Source organism: Portunus trituberculatus, chromosome 1 (genome assembly GCF_017591435.1).
Source record: "Portunus trituberculatus isolate SZX2019 chromosome 1, ASM1759143v1, whole genome shotgun sequence".
NCBI lineage: Eukaryota > Metazoa > Arthropoda > Malacostraca > Decapoda > Portunidae > Portunus > Portunus trituberculatus.
In genome coordinates, this window is record NC_059255.1 from 5,678,558 (window position 1) to 5,700,247 (window position 21,690).

The window sequence follows — 21,690 nt, forward strand, 5'->3', positions numbered from 1 at the left end:
GTTATATCTAGCACCTTTTCAATATCTGGGCTCCATAATCCTTATATTGCATTTATTATCTCACCACAACAAAATTAAGCCACATCGGGAACACCTGGCCACGGGACATGCAATGATAAGACTAGTGATTGTATTCTGACACGTGTTTGGCTTACGGTGAGTCAAAGAAGCAAATAATAGCTGGTAATACTGACAACAGGGGCCGCCGTGGTACAGTGGATCTGTGCGTGCTTTGGGGTGTCTTGGGCGTGGGTGTTGACTGCTGGGTGTGTTGCAAGATTAAATATTACTGCGTGGAGTGCAAGAGTTAACCAGAATCTGCTCCTGTGTGTGTGTGTGTGTGTGTTTTATACCAAGAGAGAGAGAGAGAGAGAGAGAGAGATGCTGCCAGTCTTTCTCACTTCCTACACTAGAGAAAGAATAATAAGAAGCATTTATAATTATTTTTCAAAACCTTTATTGTCATACATTTAATAAAGAGAAATAATTTTGTGCTTAAACTTAATGAACATACAGAGAGAGAGAGAGAGAGAGAGAGAGAGAGAGAGAGAGAGAGAGAGAGAGAGAGAGAGAATTATGGCACTATCTTTAAATTATTAGTAAAACAATATTGGTCGGTGAACTTAATATAAAACACACACACACACACACACACACACACACACACACACACACACACACACTTTAAATATGTATAAAAAACTGACTGGATTACAATGTAGTTAATTTTTCATTGTTATCGAGAGAGCATTACTTGTCTTATACCTCTTCCTTCTTCTTCTTCTTCTTCTTCTTCTTCTATCTATCTTCTTCCTCTTCCTCCTCCTCCTCCTCCTCCTTCTACCCTTCTTCTTCCTCCTCCTCCTCCTCTCCTAAATATCTTACTATTCCTATCTTTTCTCCTCCTCCTCCTCCTCCTCTTCTTCCTCCTCCTCCAATTTTGAACCTCCCAGCTATCTCCTTCCTCCTCATCTTCCTTATCTTTCTTCTTCCTCCTTCTCCTCCTCCTCTTCTAACTATCTCACTCCTCCTCCTCCTCCTCCTCCTCCTCCACAGCTAACTCCCTACTCTTTCAAATTTTCCTCTTCCTGTTCTAGTTTTTCATTTTTCCTCCTACTTATTTCCTTCCTCCTCCCTCACGAATACCACTCCTCCTCCTCCTCCTCCTCCTCCTCCTCTAGAGACTCCCCATGTCATCATAAAGCTTGAGTTTCTTTGGGAAATTGTCCATGAAGAGCACTGGGTCAGCTCGGAACTCCACTGTCTTGAGGGGCATCGTTCCAAACACTCTGGTGAAGTGACGCACACACTGGGACCGCTCCACCTGCCAAAGACGGGTGACTGTGGGTGACTGGGGATGACTGGGGGTGACTGGGGGGTGACTGGGGGGGTGACTGGGTATGTTTTGGTGTGTTTTGGTGTGTTTTGGGGTGTTTTAGTGTGTTTTGGGGTGTTTTAGGTGTGTTTAGGTGTGTTTTTGGGGTGTTTTAGGGTGTTTAGGGTGTTTTAGGGTGTTTAGGGTGTTTTGGGGTGTTTTAGGGTGTTTTAGGTGTTTTAGGGTGTTTTAGGGTGTTTTAGGTGTTTTGGGTGTAGGGTTTAGGTGTGTTTAGGGTGTTTAGTGTGTTTAGTGTGTTTTGGGTGTTTTAGTGTGTTTAGTGTGTTTAGGGTGTTTTAGGGTGTTTTAGGGTGTTTAGGGTGTGTGTTTAGGTGTGTTTAGGGTGTTTAGGGTGTTTAGGGTGTTTAGGGTGTTTAGTGTTTTAGGTGTGTTTTGTGGGTGTGTTGGGATATTTTGGAGAATGTTTGGGATACTTAGGTGTGTTTGGGTAAGTTTTGGGGTGATTAGCAGTGTTTGAGTGTATTTGGGGTGTGTTAGGTGTGTCTGGGTGTGTATTTGGGGTGTGTTAGGTGTGTCTTTGGGTGTTTAAGAGTGCTACGGGTGTGTATTTGTGTGTATTTGGGTGTGTTAAGTGTGTATCTTGGTATTTAAGAAAAAAGAAGGAAAAGGAAAAAGGAAGAAAAAGAAGAAAACCACTACCATTTTTCTCCTTACATAATAAAACACTGAAAAGAAACAAGAAAATAATAAAAACAAGAGGAATTTTCATTGTTTTTCGTTACCATGAGAGAAGAAAAAGAAAAAATAAGAAAAAAAAAGAAAAACTACTATTTTTCTTGTCTTTCCTTACATGTGAAGAAAGACAACAAGAAAAATAAAAAACACTATTTTCTTTGTTTTGAATGAAGAAAGACAAGAAGAAAAATAAAACAACAAATTTCTTTGTTTTGAATGAAGAAAGACAAGAGAAAATAAAAACTATTTTCTTTGTTTTGAATGAAGAAAGAAAAAAATATATAAACAACTATTTCTTTGTTTTCAATGAAGAAAGACAAGAAAAAATAAAAATGACTATTTTCTTTGTTTTGAATGAAGAAAGACAAGAAGAAAAATAAAAAACTATTTTCTTTGTTTTGAATGAAGAAACACAAGAAAAAAACTATTTCCATTGTTTTGAATGAAGAAAGAAGAAAAAATAAAAACTATTTTCTTTGTTTTGAATGAAGAAAGAAAAGAAGAAAAAATAAAAAAAACTTTTCTTTAATTTGAAGGAAAAAAGAAAAAAAGAAAAAAGAAAATCAACAATTTTCTTTTTTTTTTAATGAAGAATGAAAAGAAAAGGAACAAAAACAACTATTTTCTTTGTTTCGAATGAAGAAAGATGAAGAAAAACCAAATAATTTCTTTGTTTTCAATGAAGCAAGACAAGAAGAAAAAATAAACAACTATTTTCTGTTTTAAAAGAAGAAAGAGAAGAAGAAAAATAAAAACAACTATTTTCATTATTTTGAATGTAGAAAGAAAAGAAGAAAAAATAAAAAAAAAACTATTTTCTTTGTTTTGAATGAAGAGACAAAAATAAAAAATAAAAAGTATTTTCTTTCTTTTCAATGAAGAAAGACAAGAAAAATAAAATAACTATTTTCTTTGTTTTGAATGAATGAGAAGAAAAATAAAAACAAATATTTTCTTTGTTTTGAAAAAAAAGAAGAAAAAATTAAAAAATATTTTCTTTGTTTTGAATGAAGTAAGAGAAGAAGAAAAAACTATTTTCTTTGTTTTCAATAAAGAAAGACAAGAAGAAAATAAAACAACTATTTTCTTTGTTTTGAATGAAGAAAGACAAGAAGAAAAATAAAAACTATTTTCTTTGTTTTGAATGAAGAAAGACAGAAGAAAAAAATAAAACAACTATTTTCTTTGTTTTGAATGAAGAAAGACAAGAAAAAAAACAACTATTTTCTTTGTTTTGAATGAAGAAAGTCAAGAAGAAAAATAAAAAAACAACTATTTTCTTTGTTTTGAATGAAGACAAGAACAAAATAAAAACAACTATTTTCTTTGTTTTGAATGAAGAAAGTCAAGAAGAAAAATAAAAAAACAACTATTTTCTTTGTTTTGAATGAAGACAAGAAAAAATAAATAAAAACAACAATTTTCTTTGTTTTGATTAAAGAAAGATCAAGAAGATAAATAGAAACTATTTTCTTTGTTTTAAATGAAGAAAGACAAGAAAAAATAAAAACAACTATTTTCTTTGTTTTGAATGAAGATAAAGAAGAAAAAAACACTATTTTCTTTGTTCTTAATGAAGAAAGAAAAGAATAATAATAAAAACAACTATTTTCTTTGTTTTGAATGAAGAAAGACAAGAAGAAAAATAAAAACATCTATTCTTTTGTTTTCACTAAAGAAAGACAAAAAGAAAAAAGAAAAGCTATTTTCTTTGTTTTCAATAAAGAAAGACAAGAAGGAAAAAACAACTGTTTGCTTTGTTTTGAATGAAGACAAGAAGAAAAAATAAAAACTATTTTTTGTTTTCAATGAAGAAAGACAAGAAGAAAAATAAAAACAACAATTTTCTTTGTTTTAGATGAAGAAAGACAAGAAGAAAAATATAAACTATTTTTTTTTCAATAAAGAAAGACAAGAAAAAATATAAAAACAACTATTTTATTTGTTTTGAATGTTTTTTTTTTTTTGTTTTCATTCAAACAAAAAAATAGTTTTTATTTTTTCTTCTTGTCTTTCTTCATTCAAAACAAAGAAAATAATGTTTTTATTTTCTTGTCTTTATTCAAAACAAAGAAAATATATATTTCCTTTGTTTTCAATGAAGAAAGACAGGAAGAAAAAATAAAACAACTATTTTCTTTGTTTTGCATGAAGAAAGACAAAAAGAAAAATGAAAACAATTATTTTCTTTGTTTTAAATGAAGAAAGACAAGAAGAAAAAAAAAATAAAAACAACTATTTTCTTTATTTTGAATGAAGAAAGACAAGAAAAAATAAAAACAACAATTTTCTTTATTTTAAATGAAGAAAGACAAGAAGAAAAAATAAAAACAACAATTTTCTTTATTTTGAATGAAGAAAGACAAGAAGAAAAGAAGAAAAAGAAGAAAAAGAAGAAAAGAAGAACCATTTTTCTCCTTACATAATAAAAGACATTGAAAAAACACAAAAACAAGAAAATTAAAAACAAGAGGAATTTTCTTAGTTCTTCCTTACCATGTGCGCTTCATTGGCGGACAGATCGCCGCTGGTACACTCCCCACACTTAAACTTCTTCCTTGGGGTCACCTGCAAGTTAGGAGAGAGGTGACGTTAAATTATTTTCTTCTTTCTTCTTCTTTTTCTTCTTTTAATTTCTATTTTAATTCTTCCTCTAGATTAAGTTAGGTTAGGTTAGGTTAGGTTGGGTTAGGTTAGGTTAGGTAAGGTTAGGTTAGGTTAGGTTTTAATTTCTATTTTAATTCTTCCTCTAGATTAAGTTAGGTTAGGTTAGGTTGGGTTAGGTTGGGTTAGGTTAGGTTAGGTTAGGTAAGAACACACACACACACACACACACACACACACACACACACACACACACACACACACACACACACACACACACACACACACACACACAGGTAAGGTTAACACACACACACACACACACACACACACACACACACACACACACACACACTTACACGGAGCACACCCAGTGAGGTTAAGTTAGGAGCCTTAAGGTTGAGGTTAGGTTAGGTTAGGTAACACACACACACACACACACACACACACACACACACACACACACACACACACACACACACACACACACACACACACACCTTAATTGGAGCCTTCCCAGTGAGGTTTGAGACGAGGAAGTTCATGGCAATATCCTCACAGTTCATATTTGTGTCCACCCAGGCCTTGATGTCCCCTGGCAGCTGGGTGGTGTACACGTAGGACCAGTACTTGTGGTAGAACGCCAGCCCTGTCAACACCATCGACACCTGCGGCACAGAGAGTGGTGTTGAGTGTGGTGTTGGTGTTGGTGTTGGTGTTTTGGGTGTAATTTTCTTGTTTTTTTTTTTTCTGTCTGTTTCTCTCTCTCTCTCTCTCTCTGCAGCAACAAAAGTGTGGTGTTGAGTGGTGTTGAGTGGTGGTGGTGAATAAGATAGACTGTGAGGTGGTGCGGTAGATGTATTACTAAAAAAAACAAATAAATAAATAGATAAATAAATAATAATAATAATAATAACATCACAATTTCCGAACCCCATACAAAAAAAAAAAAAAATAAATAAATAAATGAAAAACAGCATAAAAATTTTCCGAACCCTATAGCAGCTCACCTCATTGGTCCACTCCGAGTCGTACTTCCAGCTGTGTGTGTCGTTGCTCCACAGAACATTGCGCGACGGAAACCCAACGATTCGGTCCGGGAATTCGCGCCACACCTGCTCATTGTCGTGGTGGTGGTGGTGGTGGTGGTGGTGGTGGTGGTGGTGGTGGTGGTGGTGGTGGTGGTGGTGGTGATGGTGGTGGAATATTTATGAGCATTATTTGTTTTATTTACGATTTTTATTTTCTACGTAAGGACAACTACCGAGGGAAACAAATAAATAAATAAATAAATAAACAAATATTAGAAAACATTTTGCCGACTTGAATTGTTGTCGCCATAAAGTAGTAGTAGTAGTAGTAGTAGTAGTAGTAGTAGTAGTAGTAGTAGTAGTAGTAGTGGTAGTAAATCTATCTATCTGTATATCAGCATATAGGACTACACACACACACACACACACACACACACACACACACACACACACAAAACACCCCAAAACACCCCAAAACACCACAAAACACCCAAAACACCCCAAAACACCCCAAAACACCCCAAAACACCCAAAACACCACAAAACATCCCCATACACACTCCCAAACACCCGAAACATGCCCACATGGTCCCCAACACCCACCTGGTATCCAAACTCAAGCTCATCCACAGTCATCATGTTAATATCATCGTCAATAGCCAAGATGCACACCAAAACACCCAAAAACACCACAAAAACACCCATAGACACCCCAAAACACCTCAAAACACCATAAAACACCCATAGACACCCCAAAACACCAAACAAACACCACAAAACACCCAGACACCCACAAAACATCCAAACTCAAACACCCACACACCACAACTGTCCAGGAGCACACCACACAAACACCTCAAACACCCACAACACCACAAAACACCCATAGACACCCCAAAACACCTCAAAACACCACAAAAACACCCATAGACACCCCAAAACACCTCAAAACACCCACAACACCACAAAAACACCCATAGACACCCCAAAACACCTCAAAACACCCAAAACACCTCAAAACACCCACAAACACCACAAAAACACCCATAGACACCCCAAAACCTCAAAAACACCCTAAAACACCACAAAACACCCCAAAACACCCAAAACCTCAAAACACCACAAAACACCCATAGACACCCCAAAAACCTCAAAACACAAAACACCAAAACCATAAACACCTCAAACACCACAAAACACCACAAAAACACCCATAGACACCCCAAAACCTCAAAACACCACAAAACACCCAAAACACCCCAAAACACCCAAAACCTCAAAACACCACAAAACACCCATAGACACCCCAAAACACTCAAAACACTCAAAACACCCAAAACCATAAACACCTCAAAACACCACAAAACACCCAAACACACACCCCAAAACCCCAAAACACTCAAAACACCCAAAACACACACAAAACACACAAAACACACAAAACACCACAAAACACCCAAAACACCACAAAAACACCCAAAACCCCCAAAACACCACAAAACATCCCCATACACATCCCAAACACCAAACACGCCCACAAGGTCCCAAACACCCACCTGGTATCCAAACTCAAGCTCATCCGCAGTCATCATGTTAATATCATCGTCAATAGCCAAGATGCACTCTGTCTCAATCTCCTCGTAGGGGTAAAAACGATTGCTCAGTTTGTTCTCTCTTGTCTGCACCACCTTGAGGGGCACGCTGATCTTGGGCCACAGGGACGCTGGACCGGGGAGAGAGAGAGGGAGTGTGTGTGAGGCTGTGAGAGGCTGTGAGAGGCTGGGAAAGGCTGTGAGATGCTGGGGAAGGCTGGGAGACGCTGGGGAAGGCTGGGAGAGGTTGTGAGAGGCTGGGAAAGGCTGTGAGACGCTGGGGAAGGCTGGGAGATGCTGGGGAAGGCTGTGAGAGGCTAGGAGAAGGCTGGGGAAGGCTGTGTGAGTGTGTGAGAGGCTATATAAGGCTGGGGAAGGCTGTGTGAGGCTGTCAGAGGCTGTGTGAGGCTGGGAGAGGCTGTGAGAGGCTGGGAAAGGTTGTATGAGGCTGTGAGAGGCTGTGAGAGGCTGTGAGAGGCTGTGTGAGGCTGTGAGAGGCTGGGAGAAGGCTGGAGGAGGCTGTGAGAGGCTGGGAGAAGGCTGGAGGAGGCTGTGAGAGGTTGGGGCAAGCTCGGGGAGGCTGTGAGAGGCTGGCAGAGGAAAGAAAAGGGTATTGGAAGGCAAGGAAATGAAAGAGAGAGAGAGAGAGAGAGAGAGAGAGAGAGAGAGAGAGAGAGAGAGAGAGAGAGAGAGAGAGAGAGAGAGAGAGAGAGAGAGAGAGAGAGAGAGAGAGTACCTTGGGGTGGCGGTTTCCTCTGGTTGTTCCACACTACAAGAACTTTAGAGAGTGACGGAACCTGGGCCATCATTTGTATCACCTGCAGGAAGAAGAAGAAGAGGAGGAGGAGGAGGAGGAGGAGGAGGAGGAGGAGGAGGAGGAGGAGGAGGAGGAGGAGGAGGAGGAGGAGGAGGAGGAGGAGGTGGAGGAGGAGGAGGAGGAGGAGAAAAATGACAAAAAAAGATTAATATTATAGACAAAATGTACATATATTCTCTCACTCTCTCTCTCTCTCTCTCTCTCTCTCTCTCTCTCTCTCTCTCTCACACACACACACTCTCTCACCAAGAAAAAAAAAATAATAATCTCTCTCTTTCTCTGTCTCTCTCACTCACATACACACACACACACACACCCTCTCTCTCTCTCTCTCTCTCTCTCTCTCTCTCTCTCTCTCTCTCTCTCTCTCTCCGTCACCTGAAACAGCGACTCCAGCCTGTCATAAGTAAGGATAACAGCAGTGAAGCCCTCTGACGCTGGGGCTGTGAGGGGCAGGAAGAGGGGACTGGCCACTGCTGCGGGGCGTGGCCGGGTGTTCCAGGCGCTGAGTGGCCGAGCGTGGGCTGGAAACACTCTGTCGTTGAGGATCTTGAGTGTTGTGAGTGTGATGTCCTTCATTGTGGCAAAGTACTGGGTGAAGAGCCATTGAACCTGGGGATTTTGGTTTGGTTAGTGAGGTTTTGTGGTGTTTTTGGGGTGTTTTGTGGTGTTTTGGGGTGTTTTGTGGTGTTTTGGGTGTTTTGTGGTGTTTTGGGGTGTTTTGTGGTGTTTTGTGGTGTTTTGGGGTGTTTTGTGGTTGTAGTGACAGTGCATTATTTTTGGGTTTTAAGGGTGTTTTGTGGTTCTAGTGACAGATTAACAACATTTCTGCATTATTAACAGGAGAAACAATAAGTGACGTGGGTTTTAAGGGTGTTTTGTGGTTCTAGTGACAGATTAACAACATTTCTGCATTATTAACAGGAGAAACAATAAGTGACGTGGGTTTTAAGGGTGTTTTGTGGTTCTAGTGACAGATTAACAACATTTCTGCATTATTAACAGGAGAAACAATAAGTGACGTGGGTTTTAAGGGTGTTTTGTGGTTCTAGTGACAGATTAACAACATTTCTGCATTATTAACAGGAGAAACAATAAGTGACGTGGGTTTTAAGGGTGTTTTGTGGTTCTAGTGACAGATTAACAACATTTCTGCATTATTAACAGGAGAAACAATAAGTGACGTGGGTTTTAAGGGTGTTTTGTGGTTCTAGTGACAGATTAACAACATTTCTGCATTATTAACAGGAGAAACAATAAGTGACGTGGGTTTTAAGGGTGTTTTGTGGTTCTAGTGACAGATTAACAACATTTCTGCATTATTAACAGGAGAAACAATGGGTTTTAAGGGTGTTTTGTGGTTCTAGTGACAGATTAACAACATTTCTGCATTATTAACAGGAGAAACAATAAGTGACGTGGGTTTTAAGGGTGTTTTGTGGTTCTAGTGACAGATTAACAACATTTCTGCATTATTAACAGGAGAAACAATAAGTGACGTGGGTTTTAAGGGTGTTTTGTGGTTCTAGTGACAGATTAACAACATTTCTGCATTATTAACAGGAGAAACAATAAGTGACGTGGGTTTTTAAGGGTGTTTTTGTGGTTCTAGTGACAGATTAACAACATTTCTGCATTATTAACAGGAGAAACAATAAGTGACGTGGGTTTTAAGGGTGTTTTGTGGTTCTAGTGACAGATTAACAACATTTCTGCATTATTAACAGGAGAAACAATAAGTGACGTGGGTTTTAAGGGTGTTTTGTGGTTCTAGTGACAGATTAACAACATTTCTGCATTATTAACAGGAGAAACAATAAGTGACGTGGGTTTTTAAGGGTGTTTTTGTGGTTCTAGTGACAGATTAACAACATTTCTGCATTATTAACAGGAGAAACAATAAGTGACGTGGGTTTTTAAGGGTGTTTTTGTGGTTCTAGTGACAGATTAACAACATTTCTGCATTATTAACAGGAGAAACAGTCTTGAAAACCCACCCAGTCATTTCTGTGGCCTTGGAAAACAGTCATACTGAGAGAACACGCCATTTTAAAATAAAGAATAAAAAATAATGAAGAATAGAGAAAGAAAGAAAGATAGTGAGAGAGAAAGAGAAGATAAGGTAAAATAAACACTACTACTACTACTACTACTATTACTACTACTACCAACCTGTCTCTGCATCTCGGCCAGTCTCTCCTCTGACACATCTCTCTTCAAAATATTCAGAACTTCCGGCAAATCTTCTTCATAAATTTGTACTGAAGCCTCTCGCCAGTCCAGGACCTTTGGGGGGGGGGAGGTTAGGTTAGGTTAGAGATGGTGATGATGGTGTTGCTGTAAAAATAATAGTAATAATGACAAATAAGACAATAACAATGATTTAAATGACAATGGTGATGACGATGGTGATGGCGGTGATGATGGTGCGTCCTCACCTCGGAGAAGGGCATCTGGTACCCATCGGCCACAATGACGGGCACACAGCCGGCCTGCATAGCATCATACAACATGCTCTGTCCCAGCCGGCCCCCTCGCACCACCAGGCAGAACACCGCTTCCTGCAACACCACCAGTAACTCAACACCACCACTACTACACTGTTCCTAACCTCATTTGACCCTAACCTATTCTAACCTATCCTAATGTAGCCATCCCTAATGCAACACCAGGCAGAACACCACTTCCTGCAACACCACCAGTAACTCAACACCACCACTACTACACTGTTCCTAACCTCATTTGACCCTGACCTATCCTAATGTAGCCATCCCTAATGCAACACCAGGTAGAAATGTCTCCTTCAACACCACCATTTTATCAACACCACCACTACTACACTGTTCCTAACCTCATTTGAACCTAACTTAACCTACCTACCCATAATGCAACACCAGGTAGAAACGTGTCTCTTGCAACACCACCAAGTCAACACCACTACTACACCATTCCTAACCTAATCTAACCCTAACCACCTCTTTCTTGCCTCCAATTTTCTTCCTCTTCCTCTTCTTCTTGTCTTCTTCCTCTCTCTTCCTCTTCCTCCTTCTCTCTCTCCCTCTCATCCTCCTCCTCCTCCTCTTCTTCTTATCTTCTTCCTCTCTCTCTCTCCTCTCTCATCCTCCTCCTCCTCCTCCTCTTCTTCTTCTCTCTTCTTCCTTTCTCTTCCTCCTCTTCCTTCCCTCTCCCTCTCTTCTTCCGCCCTCCCTTCCTCCTCCTCATCCTCCTCCTCCTCTCCTTCCCTCTTCTTCCTCCTCCTCCTCTCCTTCGCTCTCTCTTCCTCCAATCTTATTTTCCTTCCTCCTCCTATTCTTCCTCCCTTCCTCCTCCTCCTCCCCCTCCTCCTCCTCTTCTCACCCTCAAGATTTCAGGATAAGAGTAAACCAGGTCGCCATGACAACGCTGGGTCAGGTTAGAGTCACCCCGACATTTTTCCAGCACCAAAAGGTCACCAAGTCGCTCCTTTGTGACCCCTGTGACCTTTGTGACCTTTGTGACCTTTGCGACCTGACCCTCCAAGTCCTCCCTGTAGTCTCTGTGAAGGTTGACCTGGGATGACACCACCAGCCACTGCCTCTCTGACCTGTGGGGGGGGAGGGAGGTCAAAGGTCAATTAAAGGGTTTGTGTCAGTGAGAGAGAGGAGAGAGAGAGAGAGAGAAAGAGAGAGCTTCCATTACAAACAAGCAAAATTAGCACACACACACACACACAAACGCACACACACACACACTCACGGCGTCTTGGTGCCCATAGGCTGCGATCTATGGGCGGGGTTGTAGACGGGGATGGCGATGTCGTACCCCCGGCGGTAGGAGAGGGAGGAAAGCCCCCGCCACCAGGGCCCTCCCCCGCTCCACCCCTAAGCTGGTAGCAAACTTGGGGGTGTCCCGGGGAGCATATTGAAGAGTAGGTGGTTCTCTCCCTCGGACCAGCTGTGGAGGAGGAGGAGGAGGAGGAGGAGGAGGAGGAGGAGGAGGAGGAGGAGGAGGAGTTAATATTATGATGGGTGATTTAGAAGAGGAGGAAGAAAAGGAGGAGGAGGAAGAGGAAAAAGGAAAACATGTAGAGGAGGAGGAGGAGGAGGAGGAGGAGGAGGAAGAGGAAGAGGAAGGAGGAAGGAGGAGGAGGAGGAGGAGGAGGAGGAGGAGGAGGAGGAGGAGGAGGAGGAGGAAGAGGAGGAAGAGGAATAGGAGGAGAAAATTTATTGATGAAAAATTAAGAAGAGGAGGAAGAGAGAAAAGAGAAAACGAGAGAGAGAGAGAGAGAGAGAGAGAGAGAGAGAGAGAGAGAGAGAACAAAACAAGAACACAAAACAGAACAAGACAAAAAAACAAAAAAAAAAAAAGAATAGAGAAAAACAACACACAGACACACAGACAGACACACAGACACACACTCACAAGGGCAGCATGGAGAGAGCCTGGCCGATCTTGTCTCTCCGTAAGCTGTTTTCATTAAGGGTGTCAATAGGAGGGACCAACACACAGGCCTCCTCCGGGTTCCCTACGTGGTACTCGGAGTTCAAAATGGCGTCAAGGACCTCAAAGAATTCTCGGGACATCGGTTTGATTGCCACATGTTCCTCGTCGACGTACCGAGCCAGCGGGTACACGTAACTGTGGGGTTCGGTTCAGTTTGGTTAGATTAAATTAAATGTTAGTGTTTCTGTTTCGTGTGTGTGTGTGTGTGTGTGTGTGTGTGTGTGTGTGTGTGTGTGTTAGGTTATTACTTCAGAAAATTTGTTGTTGTTGTTGTTGTTGTTGTAGTAGTAGTAGTGGTAGAAGAAGAAGAAGAAGAAGAAGAAGAAGAAGAAGAAGAAGAAGAAGAAGAAGAAGAAAAATGAAGAAGAAGAAAATGAAGAAAATGGAGAAGAAGAAGAAAAGAAGAAAAGAAGAAGAAGAAGAAGAAGAAGAAGAAGAAGAAGAAGAAGAAGAAGAAGAAGAAAAAGAAGGAAAAAATGACCAGATAAGAAGAAAAAATAGAACTAGTAGTAGTAGTAGTAGTAGTAGTAGTAGTAGTAGTAGTAATAGTAGTAGCAGTAGTAGTAACAGTAGTAGTTAATGACATTGAAGTTAGGTTAGGTTAGGTTAGGAACAAGACACTCACACAGACAGACGCTGGTTGCCATTCCGCCCACACCGGTAGACATTGAAGCAGTTATAGTAGTGGCAGTCGTGGCGGGAGGGGGTGGCCTGCTCCCCCACGGCCCCCACCACCACCTCCTCCCACTGGTTCGCTGCTTCCAGGCTCACCCGCGCGTCGCCCCCACCCGTCACCCCCACTCCCACCCCACCAGCTGCCAAGGGGGGGAGGGTTATTATGAGAGAGAGAGAGAGAGAGAGAGAGAGAGAGATTATTTTTTTTAATTTTCTCTCTCTCTCTAATTTAACAAACTTTTCTACAGACAGACAGACAGACAGACACACATCAATACACACAGACAGAGAAACAGACAGACACACAGACACACAGACAGACGTAAATATACACAGACATACATACATACAGACAGACAGACAGACATACATACATAGACAGACAGACAGACAGACAGACAGCCAGATAAACAGACAGACAGCCAGCCAGCCAAACAGACAGACAGACATACATACATACATACACACAGACAGCCAGCCAGACAGACAGACACAGACATACATACATACACACAGACAGACATACATACATACATACAGACAGACAGACCTGAGCACACAGCCGCAGCACCACCATCACCACCACCACAATGATCGTTGACACCACAGCATTGCGATATTTGTGGCCACAGAACGCCTCGGACACCATCTGTGGGGGGAGAGGGGGTTAGAGAGAGAGAGAGAGAGAGAGAGAGAGAGAGAGAGAGAGAGAGAGAGAGAGAGAGAGAGAGAGTAAATTTGACATCTCCACAAATATTAAGAGAGAGAGAGAGAGAGAGAGAGAGAGAGAGAGAGAGAGAGAGAGAGAGAGAGAGAGAGAGAGAGAGAGTAAATTTGACATCTCCACAAATATTAAGAGAGAGAGAGAGAGAGAGAGAGAGAGAGAGAGAGAGAGAGAGAGAGAGAGAGAGAGAGAGAGAGAGAGTAAATTTGACATCTCCACAAATATTAGAGAGAGAGAGAGAGAGAGAGAGAGAGAGAGAGAGAGAGAGAGAGAGAGAGAGAGAGAGAGAGAGAGAGAGAGTAAATTTGACATCTCCACAAATATTAAAGAGAGAGAGAGAGAGAGAGAGAGAGAGAGAGAGAGAGAGAGAGAGAGAGAGAGAGAGAGAGAGAGAGAGAGTAAATTTGACATCTCCACAAATATTGACATCTCCACAAATAGAGAGAGAGAGAGAGAGAGAGAGAGAGAGAGAGAGAGAGAGAGAGAGAGAGAGAGAGAGAGAGAGAGAGAGAGAGAGAGAGAGAGTAAATTTGACATCTCCACAAATATTAAGAGAGAGAGAGAGAGAGAGAGAGAGAGAGAGAGAGAGAGAGAGAGAACCCCCCCCCCTCTCTCTCTCTCTCTCTCTCTCTCACTTACCATGATGCAGGACTCCTCAGGCTTCACGAGGCTTCACACACTCTCACATGGCTAGAGAGAGAGAGAGAGAGAGAGTGAGAGAGTGAGGGAGACAAGTCAGATAAACACCGCCATCTTGATTTTCCTCTCACACCACGAGCCTAATTGTTTATTTTTTCCATCTCTACAAAATAAAGAAGGAAATGTTAATAAAAGTAATGAAAAAGATAAGGTAAAATATAAATAAAGATAGTAAAGATAGTAATAAGGTTTCGGATTGGTGGAAATAAGAAATAAAGGATTGTGGAATATTTGGATAGATATTCCCTTAATCTCAATAAAAACGATGATAATATTGATGAAAAATGATAGAAATGAAAGAAATTGATTAAATAAATATAGTAAAAATAGTATAAAGGTTTTTGGATTGTTAGAAATAAGAAATAGAGGATAATGAAACATCTCCCTTTAATCTCAATAAAAATGCTGATAATATTGATAAAAAATGATAGAAAAGAAAGAAAATAGTTAAATAAAATTAGTAAAGATAGTAATAAGATTTTGGATTGTTAAAAATAAGAAATAAAGGATAATGGAATATTTGGACACATTTTTCATTAATCTCAATAAAAATGATGGTAATAATAATAAAATATATAAAAAAAGAAAGAAAAATAATTAAATAAACATAGTAAATATTGCATAAAGGTTTTGGATTGCTAGAAATAAGAAAGAGAAGAAATAAAATAGTTTTATCTAAAAATCTTTCATTAATCAAAAATATGATAATAATCTTAATAAAAAAATAAAATAGAAAGAAAATAAATAAATAAAGATAGCAAAGATAGTATAGAAACTTTAAATAGTGAAAAAAAATAAATAGAAGAAATATATTAGGCAGTTATCCTTCCTTTCACAAATCTCAAGAAAAAATAATGATAACAAATGAAAGAAAATTATAAAAAGTGATAAGATAGCAAGCAAAAAAATAAAATAAAGATAGTGAGAAATTTTCGGCCATAAAAAAGAAAGATAGAGAAAAAGGATAGAGGGACCCATTTTCTACATTAGTGGTGGACAAACACACACGTTGACAGTGAAACGAAGAAGAGAGTGATAGAAGGGTAAGAGAGAGAGAGAGAGAGAGAGAGAGAGAGAGAGAGAGAGAGAGAGAGAGAGAGAGAGAGATGCTGGATGTGTAGAGAGAGAGAGAGAGAGAGAGAGAGAGAGAGATTTAAGCATTAATATTTTTCATAATAAAAAATAATTATTTCTTGCTTTTTTTCTTCTTCCTCTTCTTCTTCTTCTTGTTCTTGTTCTTCTTCTTCTTCAATTTTCCAATGTCTTTGTTATCTTCTTCCTCCTCCTCCTCCTCCTCCTCCTTTTGTTGTTCTTGTTTTCTTCTTCTTCTTCTTATTATTATTATTATACTCCTTTCTTCTCTTCCTATTTTTTCTTCTTGTTCTTCTAATTCTTCCTCTTCCTCATTGTTTTTCTCCTCTTCTCCTCCTCCTCCTCCTCCTCCTTGTTCTTCTCCTCTTCTCCTCCTCCTCCTCCTCCTCCTTGTTCTTCTCCTCTTCTCCTCCTCCTCCTCCTCCTTGTTCTTCTCCTCTTCTCCTCCTCCTCCTTGTTCTTCTTGTCCTAATTTTTCCTCCACCTCCTCCTATTCCTCTTCCTCTTCCTTTTCCTCCTTGTTCTTCTAATTGTTTCTCCTCCTCCTTCTCCTCCTCCTCTTCCTCCTCCTCCTCCTCCTTCTCCTCCTCCTCCTCCTCCTCCTCCTCCTCCTTTTGTTCTTATTCTTCTTCTGATTATTCATTTTCCTCCTCCTCCTCCTCCTCCCCCCCATAGATGGAAGACAGCCAGGAGGGGAGGGGGTACCTGCCTGTGGAGTGGGGTGACCCGGAACGCATGAGGACATTAATGGGACCCTTGCCGGACCCCCGAGTGAACCACGTGGCCCACAATGCCCGGCTCACATTCTGGTCCGCTGCCATTCACACCTGGTGCACCGCTGACCTCAGACCTGCCTTCACTGCTGCTGTGAGTGGGGGGGGGAGGGGGGGAAAGGTTAGGTTAGGTTATAAACTTGTATATCTATTCAGGTAAGTGAAGAAAAATGAATGTACTTGAAGAGGGAGAGGAGGAGGAGGAGGAGGAGGAGGAGGAGGAGAGGAAGAAGAGAGGGAGAAAGGAGGAGGAGGAGGAGGAGGAGGAGGAAGAAGAGAGGGAGAGGGAAGGAGGAAGAGAGAGGAAGAAGACAAGAAGAAGAGGAGGAGGAGGGAGAGAGAGAGAAGGAGGAAGAGGAAGAGAGAGGAAGAAGACAAGAAGAAGAGGAAGAGGAAGAAAATTGGAGGAAAGAAAGAGGTGGTTAGGGTCAGATTAGGTTAGGAATGGTGTAGTAGTGGTGTTGACTTGGTGGTGTTGCAAGAGACACGTTGGTGGTTACGTAAGAATGCAATTAGGTTAGGTTAGTTTGAAAGATATAAAGTTAGGATACATTAGGTGAGGTAACAAACAAATTGACCAAACCTAACCTAACCTAACCTAACCTAACCTAACCTAACCTAACCAAACCTAACCTAACCTAACCTAACCTAACCTAACCTAACCTAACCTAACCTAACCTAACCTAACCAATCCTTAACCTAACCTAACCTAACCTGACCAAACCTAACCTAACCTAACCTAACCAATCCTAACCTAACCTAACCTAACCTAACCTAACCAATCCTTAACCTAACTAAACTTGACCAATCCTAACCTAACCTGATCAAATCTTAACCTTAAACCTAACCCAGCCTGGACTGAACCAATGCTAACCTAACCTAACCTAACCTAACCTAACCTAACCCAACCCAGCCTGGACTGAACCAATGCTAACCTAACCTAACCTGACCTGACCTAACCTAATATTTTGACCCCGTAGGAATGCCAAGGTGCCTTTCGTCGAGGGTCACAAGTCCCTGTGTGTCTGCCGGAGGTACTGCAGCTAATGATAAGGTGTGTGTTTGTGTGTGTGTGTGTGTGTGTGTGTGTGTGTGTGTGTGTGTGTGTGTGTGTGTGTGTGTGTGTGTGTGTTGTTTTTGCAGGCATTCACACTTCCTTCATTTATTTAATCTTAGTAAAGTTTCTTGTGTCATATTTCTGTAATCTCGTCTTTTCTCACACACACACACACACACACACACTACAGGAAGACTTAAACAAGATCTGGAAATGGAGCAAAAAATGGGAGATGGAATTCAATGTGGACAAAAGCCATGTCATGGAAATGGGAAAAAGTGAAAGACGACCCGTGGGAATCTATAAGATGGGAGATGGTGTAGAACTAGAAAAAGTAAAAAAGGAAAAGGACTTGGGAGTGACAATGGAAGAAAATAATCAACCGGTAAGCCATATTGATAGAATTTTCAGAGAGACGTATAATTTGCTAAGGAATATTGGAGTAGCATTTCACTACATGGACAAGGAAATGATGAAGAAATTGATAAGTACTAAAATAAGACCTAGATTGGAATATGCAGGAGTTGTGTGGACTCCCCATAAAAGAAACACATAAGAAAATTAGAGAGACTACAAAAATGGCTACAAGAATGGTTCCAGAATTTAAAGGGATGACATATGAGGAGAGACTAAAGGCTATGGATCTACCAACCTTGGAGCAGAGAAGAGAGAGAGGGGATCTGATACAAGTTTATAAATTGATTAACGGAATGGATGAAGTGGATAATGAGAAACTGATCCTGAGAGAAGAATATGACTTTAGAAGCACAAGATCGCATAGTAAGAAACTAAGGAAGGGAAGATGTCTGAGAGATGTTAAAAAATTTAGTTTCCCGCAAAGATGTGTTGAGACTTGGAACAGTTTGAGTGAGGAAGTGGTGTCAGCAAAGAGTGTACATAGTTTTAAAGAAAAATTGGATAAGTGTAGATATGGAGACGGGGCCACACCAGCGTATAGCCCAGGCCCTGCAAAACTACAACTAGGTAAATACACACACACACACACACACACAATCTCATTTTTCCTTTTTTTAATAATGCATGTATTCAAGTTTCTCTCTCTCTCTCTCTCTCTCTCTCTCTCTCTCTCTCTCTCTCTCTCTCTCTCTCTCTCTCTCTCTCTCTCTCAGACAAGGTGAAGTTGTGCCGATGGACCAGCTGAACTTGACGGACCCTAATCAGGAGACATGGACCAGCTGGGGCCATCGTGTCTTCCTGGCCCGGCCCTCACACCTCCTCTGGGGCCAGCTCAAACACCTCATGGGCCTTGACACGCTTGGAAATAGTGTGCTGGTGTGGTGTGTTGCTGTGTTGTGTGTGTGTGTGTGTGTGTGTGTGTGTGTTTAGCTGTTCCGTTTTATTTGGTAGTTACAAACACACATACACACACAAAAAACACCATTAAAACTCTCATAAACACACAAAAACACTCTTAAAACACATAAAGCACCCTTAAAACACACAAAAAACACCCCCAAAACACCCTTAAACACACAAAAACACCCCAAAACACCCTCAAAACACACAAAACACCCAAAACACACAAAACATCCTTAAAACACACAAAAACACCCTCAAAACAGCCATAACACACAAAAACACACAAAAACACCCTTAAAATGCCTCTTAACCACTCCAAAAACACCCCAAAAACACACAAAAACACCTTTAAAACACACTAAAACACCCTCAAATTTCAGGAAATGTGTGACAGACTGACTGAGAGAGTTTGACAAGAGAAGAACACTGCCAGTCTTCTCTTCACCCTCAAAAACGTGCATAAAAACACCCTGAAAACACTCAAACACACACAAGCACTCTAAAACACACTTAAAACACACCAAAACACACAAAACACACCCCTCAAAAAACACAAAACACACCCTCCTGCGACAGAACACAAACACACCCAAAACATCCCAAAACACACCAAAACACACCAAAACACCCCAAAACACACAAAAACACTTTTAAAACACACTAAAACACCCTCAAATTCCAGGAAATGTGCGACAGACTGACCGAGAGAGTTTGGCAAGAGAAGAACACAGCCAGTCTTCTCTTCACCCTCAAAAACCTGCATAATATTTCAAGGGAGACTGTCGGAACACTGCAAAACTTGGAATTAATTTTGAAGGTTTTGGTAACACAAGGCAAGGCTGTCACCGCCCTCCACCACGGGACCCTGTATGTGAAATTTGGCAACCCTGGTGATGTGAAGAAGCCTGTGGTGTTGCCTGAGGAGCTTGGTGAGTTTGTGGTGTTTTTGTGGTGTTTTTGGTGTGTTTTGGTGTATTCTATATGTCTTGGAGTTAATTTTGGTGTTTTGGTGTATTTTGGGGGTGTTTTGTGGTGTTTTTGAGTGCGTTTTGTGGTGATTTTGCGGTGTTTTGGGATGTTTTGTGTGTTTTGTGGTGTTTTGCGGATATTAATGGGTGTTTTGGGATGATTTTGTGGTGTTTTGGTGTGTTTTGGGTGTGTTTGTGGGTGATTTGTGGTGTTTTGGGTGTGTTTGGAGGTGTTTTGGGGTGTTTTTAATTATTTTGATCTAATTCAGTTTTTTTCCTACACACTCTCTCTCTCTCTCTCCTGCAGCCAAGAGAGACATAGAGGAGGCGAAGGAGAGAGTGGAGGAGAGTCTGAAGGTGCTGGAGGAGGAAAGGCTCACACTGCGGACACAAGCTAAGGAAGCACTGGGGCGTGGTGCTAAGAATGAGGTATGGGGGGGGTGGGGTAAGTCTCTCTCTCTCTCTCTCTCTCTCTCTCTCTCTCGTAAACCCATCAATTTTCTCTAATTTTTCCTTTCCTTATCTTTTTTATATTTTCACCCTCTCTCTCTCTCTCTCTCTCTCTCTCTCTCTCTCTCTCTCTCTCTCTCTCTCTCTCTCTCTCTCTCTCTCTCTCTCTCTCTCTCTCTATTAACAAAAATATCACTAAAATAACAATTGAAAAAATATCGGATCTAACCTTACTGTGTGTGTGTGTGTGTGTGTGTGTGTGTGTGTGTGTGTGTGTGTGTGTGTGCGCGCGTTTGAGTAATTTTTCATCTTTCATTCGTTTTTTTAGCTTGTTTTAAATTACGTTTTGTCATTTTTTTTTTCTTTAAACTCTCTTACATAGTTACTTTCAAATGTAACAGTGGTCAATGAATCTCTATCTATCTATTTATCTATTTATCTATCTATCTATCTGTCTGTCTATCCGTGTGTGTGTGTGTAGGCGCTGTCCTTGCTACGAAGGAGGAAGAGAATCGACAAGTCTTTATTGACACAACTTGGAGTTCTAGAAAATCTCACCTCTTGGCTGCTCCACCTGGACGACACACAGATGAACAGGTGAGGCAGGGGTTGACAAGGGGTTGACAGGGGGTGATACGGGTGGCAGGTCACAAATAGATGAAAAGGAAGAACTAGTGAGAGAAATAGAGAATGAAATTGATAAAGAAATAGAAGAAATTGAGATAAGGAAATTAAGAAATAGACAAATTTAGAGAGATTGACATTTACTATTCAATCTCTCTCTCTCTCTCTCTCTCTCTCTCTCTCTCTCTCTCTCTCTCCAGGCAGGTGTTGGGGGCTCTGAAGGGTGGTGTTGAGGCACTGAGGACGGCCCTGGCTGGTGATGCTTCCCCTGATGCTGCTGCCAACACCTTAGATGATTTGCAGCAGGTATGTGGTGTTGTGGTGTGGTGTTCCTGTGGTGATGGCATGTTTTTGGCTCAGAATTGTCTAAAAAATGTCTTGTTAATATTATTTGAGGTGGTGTGTGTGGTGTTGTGGTGTTGTGGTGGTGTTGCTGTGGTGTTGTGGTATGTGGTGTTTTTATCTCAATTGTCTAAAAATGTCTTGTTAGAAGAAGACAAAGAGGAAGAAGAAAAAAAAAGGAAGACAGATAGATATATAGACAAATAAAAAGAAGAGGAGGAGGAGGAGGAGGAGGAGGAGGAGGAGGAGGAGGAGAAGAAGAGCCCCTTAAAAACACTTCTATCACTAAACCAACCCCAATATTTCAGGTCCTGGAGGAATGTGAGGAACTGAACACCCTCGTTTCCACCAACCCAGTGGCTGACGACC

The 21,690-nt window shown here is 40.8% G+C and overlaps 2 protein-coding genes across 2 annotated transcripts in view; one reads left to right on the forward strand and one right to left on the reverse strand.

Annotated features, from left to right (window-relative positions):
* Positions 1 to 1,104: 1,104 nt before the first annotated feature.
* LOC123501664 (exostosin-2-like) lies at positions 1,105 to 14,638 on the reverse strand. Its single transcript, XM_045250672.1, is given in 17 exon segments — positions 1,105 to 1,324; positions 4,568 to 4,639; positions 5,176 to 5,343; positions 5,686 to 5,790; positions 7,263 to 7,429; positions 8,035 to 8,116; positions 8,494 to 8,727; positions 10,288 to 10,401; positions 10,554 to 10,676; positions 11,473 to 11,698; positions 11,851 to 11,946; positions 11,948 to 11,993; positions 11,996 to 12,048; positions 12,517 to 12,732; positions 13,223 to 13,412; positions 13,823 to 13,921; positions 14,632 to 14,638. Coding segments are annotated over 17 exon segments (2,145 nt in total). The 3' UTR covers positions 1,105 to 1,177.
* Positions 14,639 to 15,604: 966 nt separating this feature from the next.
* Positions 15,605 to 21,690, forward strand: part of LOC123501735 (charged multivesicular body protein 7-like) — a 7,071-nt gene continuing 985 nt past the window's right edge. Inside the window, 9 exon segments of the mRNA XM_045250777.1 lie at positions 15,605 to 15,738; positions 16,463 to 16,654; positions 17,541 to 17,614; positions 18,748 to 18,925; positions 19,599 to 19,866; positions 20,213 to 20,334; positions 20,837 to 20,952; positions 21,180 to 21,285; positions 21,630 to 21,690. The exon segment at positions 21,630 to 21,690 is cut by the window's right edge and continues 63 nt beyond it. Coding sequence (XP_045106712.1) covers positions 16,463 to 16,654; positions 17,541 to 17,614; positions 18,748 to 18,925; positions 19,599 to 19,866; positions 20,213 to 20,334; positions 20,837 to 20,952; positions 21,180 to 21,285; positions 21,630 to 21,690 — 1,117 coding nt within the window. The 5' untranslated portion in view covers positions 15,605 to 15,738.